Genomic DNA, 10,062 nt, shown 5'->3' with positions numbered 1-10,062 from the left:
GGAGAAAGGGAATGTTAGAGCCACCCTTTGTAAATATGGGGTCCATATTCTTCCACAATATATGTTTGAGGCGGCCTGCTCACCAGGACGAAAGCCAGTACACAAGATGGATGACGAACGCGGTGACTACACAGATCCTGTGGCAACCAATCATCTTCGTCCCAGGTGACATCCCGCACAGTGGGAAACAATGAGCAATGGCAAGAACACGCACCAATCCGAGGCTGGCTTTGCCGTCTCGAAAGACCTGTCATCAGTAGCGGGAGAGTATATAAGCAGAGCTGCCAGTTCAACGAACCAGTCTTCGACTTCGACTTCACGGGTGTGTATCATTCATTCTGTCAGAAATAAAACTTCTCACACATGAGTCTCTTTAAAACTGATGACACGACAAGCTTTATTTACAAGTCTGCAGAGTTGGACTCAACTGGTTTCTCACCAGTTAAGCCCCGATACATACAGTGCATTGATTTTTATACCTTTATTATTTGCCCTTCCCCTTCTTATTAATACTGTTTTAATTGGTTAGTATTACAAAAACATTCTAAGTATAACTGCATTATTAATTATCACGTTCGTTACGTACGCTGTGAACTCTACATTCACTGAATTCTGTTTCTCACACTTCTTATCAATCCTTTGTCTCCTGCATGTCTCTCACTATGACCATGAAAAGATAGGTTTAAAAAAACATATTCAGCAGCTCCTTCTGTCCTTGACTGCTAGTAAACTCTCTGTCCGTTCTGGCTTCCCTGTTTATGATTAATCATCACATTTTAACTTAAGTCTTTTTAACCTAAATTTTCTATATCACAATCCACCCCTTTCTCTCTTTAAAATGTGTTCAATATATGTATAGATATGAATGGGGATTCTAAGCTAGGGAAGAGAAATGTTTTATGATACATTAATCTCATGCTGAAATAAAAGTCTTACAGGGTCTCCCATCCCCCCTGGTTGTATAGCTTGTTCGACCATGGAAATCACCAGGCTGCGTAGACAGGGAATAATACAGGGCAAAATAAGTAGGAGGAATAAAATACCTCCGATGACCCACAAGAAGGTACGCCACCAGGTTCCTCCAAACCATTTGTCCATCCAATTAAATTGTGGGAAAGGATGCCAGGTTTGAACCGGTACATGGGACAATGTACGAATATTATCAGCGATTTTACGAACGGCTTTTCCATTATCATCAATCTGTAAGCAGCAGTTAGTCAAATTAAGTTTGCCACATACACCTCCTTCCGTGGCTAGGAGATAGTCTAGGGCTAGACGGTTCTGATATATAGCAGAGCACATTTGACCTTGCTGGGATGCAAGTAATTGCAGGGCTATAGCTGTTTGATTTGTAACAATTTCAAGCACTGCTTGTAAGCGAATTATGCGATTTAACATATATATAGGAGTACGATAACCCCAAGATCCATCTTGAGCCCATGTAGCGGGACCATAATATTGAATTATGCGCTCTGGAGGCCAATCATCTCTCCATTCTCCCAAATGTACCGTGGTAGAGCGGGGTTCACGATGTAATGTATCAAAGACCTTCACGCCTAATTTATGACCGTGATCGTGGGGTAGAAGGAAAAATTCTGGGCGGATTATTCCTAGGAAACAAGTTCCACTCCACTGTGAGGGAAGACGAGTATAAGCTTTATTACCACATACCCAGAATAATCCATTTGGGGATACTCCATACCCCCTTTCCCAAACTCTTTTAAGAACAGGATTTGATTGGTATGGTCCTGTGATGGTGGAAGTGGTACAATTCCAAAACTGAATACTGCTATTAGACAGGGGTAGGCAATTAGTTTTAAAAACAGTGGATAAGAACCAAGTCTGAGGTTTAGGAAACCAAGTGAAAACACCAGGCGAAATGCGAATCCATACAGCCTTGCAGGGACTTTCTCCTACTGGGTATTTGCCGGCTCGTGAGAGACAATAAAAACCAGAGGGGACGTTAGAGAGAGACCAGGTTTCTCTTGATCTCGTTCGGTTAGTTGTCCAAATACGGGAAATCATGGTCAATGAATTGAGAGGTTCTCCCCACCAAGGCCATTGTTCTGACATCCGTGGACCCCCGCAGACCCAACAATTGGTTACATTAAAAGTTCCTGCAATTTTAGTTGCCAGATCTACAAAAAGGTTATCTCCCCCAATTGCATTACCGAAACTTACATGGTTATTTGGATGGACTCGAACTAAGTCCGGCTGTCTTAAAGGGACAGGCAATCTCGAGTGTGGAGTGTAACTTCTCATTGGAACAGTACGTTGGTGTATGCAAAACCAGAGTCCATCAGGGCATGGTGGGCTTGAGTCACCTTTCCAACCGTTAAGAGGGAAAGGAGTGGTATTAGGAATCTGTATATAATGACCCATATTATTTCCTTCTTTTTCCACACAAGGGGTATATGGATGTTGGGTGGTATTTTCTGCCCAGCATTTCTCAGGAACTGAGGTATGGGAAATGAAATTACCTTCCTTTCTTCCCCAAATGTGGTCCTGAAACAGGACCACTGTATCTCTGCATTTCTTACATTTCACACCTGATAAAGACATAGGCAAACTAAGAAAAATCAAAGAACATAACAATAACATTGTGAATTAAGTCTTTTTGCGAAATCGTAAGGTAAGAGGTTTTTCTCCAGGAATACAAGTCCAATCTGAGTTCGTATCAGGGTCCTGTGGCGCCTCTACAGGTCCCTTAAATCTGGATGCGTGTGTCCACCCCTTCTCTCTTGTTCGTGCTGCAGCTTCTGTAGTTAAGAGAACTTGGTATGGACCTTCCCACTGGGGCTGGAGTTTTTCAGTCTTCCAGGTCTTGATAAGAATCCAGTCTCCTGGTTCCACTTTGTGTAAAGAAAAGTCTAGAGGCGGTGTTTGTGCCAATAGTCCTCTCTTTCGTAAATCTGTAAGAGAGCGTGACAGTGCCTGTAAATAGTTCCTAACAAATATATCCCCTTCCCCCAAGGTGGGACACCCCTCAACTGTACTCCAGAAGGGAAGCCCAAACATCATTTCATAAGGGGACAGCCCTACATCTTTTCGTGGGGCAGTACGAATTCTCAATAAGGCTAGGGGCAGACACTTTATCCAAGGCATTTTAGTTTCCACCATTAACTTTGTCAATTGGATTTTTAGTGTTCCATTCATATGTTCGACCTTCCCTGAGCTTTGTGGATGCCAAGGGGTATGTAATTTCCAAGAGACCTGTAATGCATCACAAATCAATTGCTGGATTTTTGAAGAAAAATGTGGACCCCTGTCTGAGTCTATAGAATCCATTATACCATATCTGGGGATTATCTGCTCTAGGAGGAGGCGAGCTACTGTAGAGGCTGTAGTATTTATTGTTGGGAAGGCTTCTACCCATCGGGTAAAGTGATCTATTATCACCAACAGATATTTCCATCTTTGAACTTGAGGTAACTCTGTGAAGTCGATCTGGATACGTTGAAAAGGGCGTATGGCTAATGGTTGACCTCCCATGGTCCCTGTCCTCATTATCTTCTTATTAATTTTTGTGCATAGGTAACAATTTTGCACCTCTTGTTGGGCCAAGGTGTAGATTCCTTTACACACATATTCTCGAAGCACTGTGTCACATAAGGCTTGGGTGCCCCAGTGGCTCTGTTGATGCAGGTGTTTTAAAATATTGCGAGTTATTTCTTTATTTAGAACAATTCTTCCATCTGGTGTTTTTCCATGTTCCATCAGGTAACTGGCTTGCGCCCAGCTGATCCATGTTCTTTTCTTCCTTAGCAGTGAAAATGAGAGCTGTCTTTATGCCTTGCCTTATTGGGATTAAAGTCAGCAAACGGACTTCTTGTTGCATGGCTGCTCTTTTGGCTTCTTCATCAGCCAGTCTGTTTCCAATTGCTGTCGGGTTATCTCCCCTTTGATGGCTTGGTATGTAGACCACTGCTATTTCTTGGGGTAATGTTAAGGCTTCTAGAGTCAGAGTAATCATCTGTTCGTGTGCCAATTCCTTTCTTCTTGATGTAATTAGACCACGCTCCTTCCAGATCTTACCAAAGGTATGCACTACTCCGTATGTGTATTTGGAATCTGTGTAAATCGTTCCAATTTTCTTTGCCAGTATTCTGAGGGCTCTCTGCAAGGCATATAGTTCACAGGATTGTGCTGACCAGCTTCCGGGTAGTCTCGTGGATTCTACTACTTTCCAAGTATTTCCTTCTATTATAGCATACCCATTTCTTCTCATTCCGTCAACACATCTGGCGGAGCCATCAATGTAGAATTCATATCCTTCTCCCAGCGGAGTATCGCAAAGGTCTTCTCGGGTCTTGGTCTGAAGATCTGTCAACTCGACACAGTCATGCTCCACCTCTTTCTCTGTTTCACTGCCGTATAAAAATTGAGCTGGGTTGCAGCTATTAATTTTTGCAAACTGTAAATCTTCTCCAACCATTAAAATGGTTTCATACTTTAATATGCGAGAATCAATCAGCCATCGATGGGCAGTTTGTGTTAATAAAACACTCACAGAATGGGAGGTGTACACAGTCATCTTTCCTCCAAAAGTAAGTTTACGTGCTTCCTCTACCAACAGAGCAGCAGCCGCTACTCCCTGGATACACGTCGGCCATCCGCGAGACACTGGGTCCATCATTTTGGAAAGGAAAGCTACTGGGTGTCGCTGACCGCCTTTTTCCTGTGTTAAAACTCCCACAGCTGTTCCTTGGTTATGAGTGACAAATAGCTGGAAGGGCTGTTTTAAAGAGGGCAGAGTGAGCACTGGGGCTCGTGTTAGGCGATGTTTCAAGTCCTCGAACCATCCCTCCTCCTCCTGGGTCCATTTCAATGGATAGTCATTTTCATTTGTCAGTTTATCATACATAAACTTCACCAAAGCTGAGTAGTCCTCTATCCATAACCTACAGTATCCTAAGAGTCCCAGGAATTGTCTTATTTCCTTCTTATTACGGGGTAAAGGCATTCTAGTGATTCCCGCAATTCGTTCAGGGGTAATCCGTTTCTGTCCTTTACTTAACTGGTGTCCCAGATATATCACAGTTTTCTCAACAAACTGTAACTTGTTTCTGGACACTCGTAGACCCTTTTTCCCCAGATAATTCAAGAGTCTAATGGTCTCTCTCCTCATTTCTTGTTCCTTGGGTCCTGATAATAGTAAATCATCCACATACTGCATTAGTTGGGAATCATCAGATTGTGGATAGTCCATCAGGATTTGTTCTAGCATTTGTCCAAACAGGTTTGGAGATTCAGTGAACCCTTGGGGCAATACAGTCCACCGAAACTGTCTCCGTCTACCTGTCCATGGATTTTCCCATTCAAACGCAAACATATCTCTACTTTCCTCTTCTAACGGACAAGTCCAGAAGGCATCCTTTAAGTCGATAACACTAAACCACTCATGGTCTGGGGGAATCCGACTCATAAAAGTATAGGGATTAGGCACCACTGGGTGGCGGGTCTGAACAATAGCATTCAAACTTCTTAGATCCTGAACTAGGCGATAGGATCCATCTGACTTTTTTACTGGGAGTATAGGGGTGTTATAAGGTGACATGCATTCTTCTAATAGTCCGTCTCGTATTAAAGTCTCAATTACCGGCTGTAGCCCTTTTCTCCCTTCCAAAGAAATAGGATACTGACGTTTCCTTACCGGCTGATGACCTGGTATTAATGTGACATGTAAAGGTGGGATGTCCAGACCTCCTCGATTTCCCTCCTTATACCAGACTCTCTCGTCAATCTGCCGTTCATCCTCTTCCTTTAAAGCGCAGAGGTGGACTCGCACTTCTCCGTCCACAGGGAGAGCACCCAAACCTAGGAGAGCCTGTAAGTCCCTTCCTAGGAGGTTAAATCCAGCCGAAGGTAATAACAAGAGGTCTTGTACCCCTTCTCTTTCTTCCAGTTTCACTGTTACTTGGGGAAATATTGATACCATTCTGGGAGCCCCTTCTATCCCAGAAATTGTCAAATTACTTTTTATAGGCTCAGTTCCGATTGGCACAGTTATTACACTACTTCGTTCCGCTCCTGTGTCCACCATAAACACCACCTCTTCTCCCTTGGGACCAATTTTTAGTTTTACCAGGGGTTCCCTCTTATATTTGGTCCCTAACATTTGGAACCCCTGACACCCCTAATCTTCTTCCATAAGTTCGAGGGCACACAATTCCCTCTTGTATCGGGGGAATTCCCTCTTAAAGTGTCCTTCCTCATTGCAGTAATAGCACTTAACGAACCTCCGGGGTCTTCCCTCTCTTGGATATTTTGGATTGTTTAGAGGAAGGTTTTGTTTTCTTTCCCCTCTGGATTCAGCATTCATCTGTCGGATAGTCTGTACCATAACCTTTGTCGCCTTCTTTTGATCTTCTTCTTCTCTCTGCACATATACTTTTTGTGCCTTTTTTAACAGTTCACTTAGGGGTTTTTCACTCCAGTCCTCCTCCTTTTCTAGTTTCTTTCTAATGTCTTGCCATGATTTGGAAACAAATTCAATTCGAATAAGCTGTTCACCCATTGGTGTACTAGGGTCCACCCCAGCATACTGTTGGACATTCTTTCTCACCCTCTCCAAAAAATCAGTAGGGGACTCGTCTTTCCCCTGGTGGTTCCCAAATGCCTTGGTAAAATTGTGACCCTTTGGCACAGCCTCCCGTATCCCTTTAATTGTCCACTCTCTATATTGTCTCATACTTGCCAATCCCTCGGGTGTTCGTTTGTCCCACCTGGGTTCATTTAAGGGATATTTTTGTTCATGGGGTCTAGGGTCCCCAGGTTGTTCATATTCCCACATGAGGAGGGCAGCCCGTCGAATCATCTGCCTCTCCTGGGGTGAAAATAATGTTCCCATTATTGCCTGCATCTCTTCCCACGTATATGTGTTTGGTCCCAAGAATTGGTCAAGCTGTTCAGCCAGTCCTATAGGATCTTCCAATAACTTTTTCATTTCTTTCTTAAATCCCCGCACCTCTGTACTAGTTAGGGGAACATTCACATATCCTGTTCCCCCTCCCGGTCCTCCCATAGGAACTTCTCTCAGGGGATTTAGGTTTATTGAAAACTTTGATGGTCCTGGACCAGTCTGGGATCTTGTCCAGGGTCGGTTTACCGGTGGAAGTTTAGGGTCCGACTCCCTTAATTCATCCTTTTTATCCCGGCCCCCTTCGGGGCAATCAGATTCATCACCTTTCCCCTCCGGTAATAAGCTTTCCTCGGGCGCAGTAGGCACCGGGGGAATATAAGGAGGGGGAAGGTTGTCCAGAGGTTCCCATTTCTTTTCTCCTGCCACTCTCAATTTAAAACATTCTGTTAAGGATCCTGGCCAGGGAACCCAACAAAATGCATATGCTGACTCTTCTTGATTCACCTTTGGTCTCGAATTTACATATATGTTTAATGCTTGTTTAACCCAATCCTCATCAGATCCAAATTTCGGCCACCAGACCGAGGAACCTTTAATAGGTTGTTTTGACCAAAGGAGACAATATTGGACCATCTTTTTCTTGTTTTTGTCCCGATATCTTTTACTATCCCAATTTTCAAACATTCTCCCCAAAGGGCTGTCAAGGGGTACTCCCAGGAATTGTCCTGAATTTTCAGACGAGCCCTTAGATTTTGATCCTCCCATTTTCCCACCTAGATCTGTTTATCGTTGCTGAGGACCCTCTCGCTCTGGACCCTACTCCCTTCCTCTCAGACGCCTCGTCGGAGGTGCTGTCCCTCCTTCGGTTACCGCTGAGGTTTTCCTGGGGTTGACCCCTCTCTTCTCGGCACTTCGTCGGAGGTGCTGTTCCTCCTTCGGTTACCGCCGAGGTTTCCCTGGGGTCTATCCTAGAGTCCCGCGACAGGGTCCTCACACAACGACAAAAGATCTATACTTAATCTATTCCGTTAGGTTTTTATCCAAACAGGTGAATCCCGTTACACCTGTTACCCAATCCCCACACCACAATCGTAAGTCGTCACTTACCGGTGTCTTCCCGGGGATTGAACCGTCACCCTTCTCCTCTCCGTCTTGTCGTGTCACCCTGTCCGGATACCACTCGCTCAAGCCGCCCGAAGCGACGAGCAAGGGACTAGGAGCCGCTGAATTCAGTGGGGTGCACCGCCTCCGATGTCCCTCTTCTTGCCTCCCCTCACCGCCGGAGTGTAGATCCCGGACGAGTCCCCATTTGTCAGAAATAAAACTTCTCACACATGAGTCTCTTTAAAACTGATGACACGACAAGCTTTATTTACAAGTCTGCAGAGTTGGACTCAACTGGTTTCTCACCAGTTAAGCCCCGATACATACAGTGCATTGATTTTTATACCTTTATTATTTGCCCTTCCCCTTCTTATTAATACTGTTTTAATTGGTTAGTATTACAAAAACATTCTAAGTATAACTGCATTATTAATTATCACGTTCGTTACGTACGCTGTGAACTCTACATTCACTGAATTCTGTTTCTCACACTTCTTATCAATCCTTTGTCTCCTGCATGTCTCTCACTATGACCATGAAAAGATAGGTTTAAAAAAACATATTCAGCAGCTCCTTCTGTCCTTGACTGCTAGTAAACTCTCTGTCCGTTCTGGCTTCCCTGTTTATGATTAATCATCACATTTTAAATTAAGTCTTTTTAACCTAAATTTTCTATATCACACATTCCACACATCATGGTGAGTGTGCTGGATATCGGTGCGAAGGAAGAGACTTTCACCATTGACCACCTCAAACCAGCACATCAGGACATTAGCAAATTCAGCCCCCACGACCCAGATATAGACGACCGAAAGCAGCGAACAGCACTGGTTCTAGGAAGGTGGGGCATCATGCTAACTGGGATGCCACCCTGTACACAAGATGGCCGACGAATGTGGCAACTGTTCAGAGTCCACGGGGACCAACAACTTTCATACCAGGGGACAACGCGCACGGCAGGAATCAACAAAGAAGGGAACACTGAACAATTGGAGGCCGGCATGGATGTGACATCACTCCAGTCGACAGCAGCAGGGAGAGAATAGAAGCAGAGCAGCCAGTGTAATAAAGGAGTCTTTGACTTTGATTTTTTGGGCGTGTGTCCACCTTTCCACCCATCACAGTAGCGCGCACGCTCCAATTTCACATCGAATGGTCTTGCTCATCTTACATCGGGAGTCACGTGTACAGTTTCCTTACCTGAAGCATGAGAAGTGCACAAAGATCGTCAGATTTGTTTCTGGGGTGTTTTAAGCAGGTGATAGAAGGAAAGTTTGAATGTGGATCTCTTGGTCGTTGGTAAAAAGGGAGATGACCTTACAACATTATGAGAGGACACAGCAGCACGGATCGAGAGAGGATAATCCAAAGGAGCCGAACACCAAGTGTCACAATTTCCCAATAACCAATCAGCTGCTTAGACTTTAAGAAATGTCTTCAATGAAAATGTAATATCCTTGGAATTCTCTCCGCTTTTGAAGGTGCATTTGAAATTGGGATCCATGGACTTGTGATGAGTTTATTGCCGTACCCACTCGTAGAGGGATCATATACATTGAACTTAGATGTAGATACTTTGAAAAAAGTAGCAGACATTAAATTGGAAGCGGTAATAAATATGAAGGAAAGATTGAGAATAAATAGTCTCCCTTGCAGTTGGGGTACAATGTATTGCTTGAGATCAGAGGAATCCTGGAGCCAAGACAAAGTGTTCCTGTGTTTCCCAAGGATTTGATTGTTGTTGGATTAGTAAAAAGTGGAAGGGCCGAAGGGTCTTCTGATCCTTCGACTGCTTGATTTGTCTTCTGATGCTGATTGGGTTCACCTGTGTATTCGCTCGCTCGCTCGCTGATTGGTTGCTTCAGTTACGCGAGGCAACGGGTTGATTCGGTGAGGCCGCTACTTGATTGGACGCTGAAGTCGGGTTGGATTGATGGGCGGGTTCGCGGGTTGATTGGCTCTTGATGTGAGGAGGCGGGACATTTGCGGCAGCGTCGTCTGCTCGGGGTCCGTCGTGTCGCCGCGGGAGCGAATGGGAGTAAGTTGGCGGAGGCGCCGGAACCTTTCACAGCCGCGCGGTCCAGGGAAAGCGGGCG

The 10,062-nt window shown here is 44.6% G+C and overlaps 1 protein-coding gene across 1 annotated transcript; it reads right to left on the bottom strand.

Moving 5' to 3' along the window:
• Nucleotides 1-368: 368 nt before the first annotated feature.
• Nucleotides 369-9,800, bottom strand: LOC138745765 (endogenous retrovirus group 3 member 1 Env polyprotein-like). The gene is made up of 2 exons (XM_069903067.1): nucleotides 7,970-9,800; nucleotides 369-2,912 (listed from the first exon to the last, which is right to left on the bottom strand). The coding sequence occupies exon 2, from the start codon at nucleotides 2,599-2,601 to the stop codon at nucleotides 898-900; it is 1,704 nt and encodes a 567-aa protein (XP_069759168.1). The 5' UTR covers nucleotides 2,602-2,912; nucleotides 7,970-9,800; the 3' UTR covers nucleotides 369-897.
• Between the last annotated feature and the right edge of the window lie 262 nt (nucleotides 9,801-10,062).

Source organism: Narcine bancroftii, chromosome 11, assembly GCF_036971445.1.
Source record: "Narcine bancroftii isolate sNarBan1 chromosome 11, sNarBan1.hap1, whole genome shotgun sequence".
Lineage (NCBI taxonomy): Eukaryota > Metazoa > Chordata > Chondrichthyes > Torpediniformes > Narcinidae > Narcine > Narcine bancroftii.
Note: the sequence above shows the minus strand (reverse complement) of the source record. Positions and strands in the feature narration are given on the sequence as shown.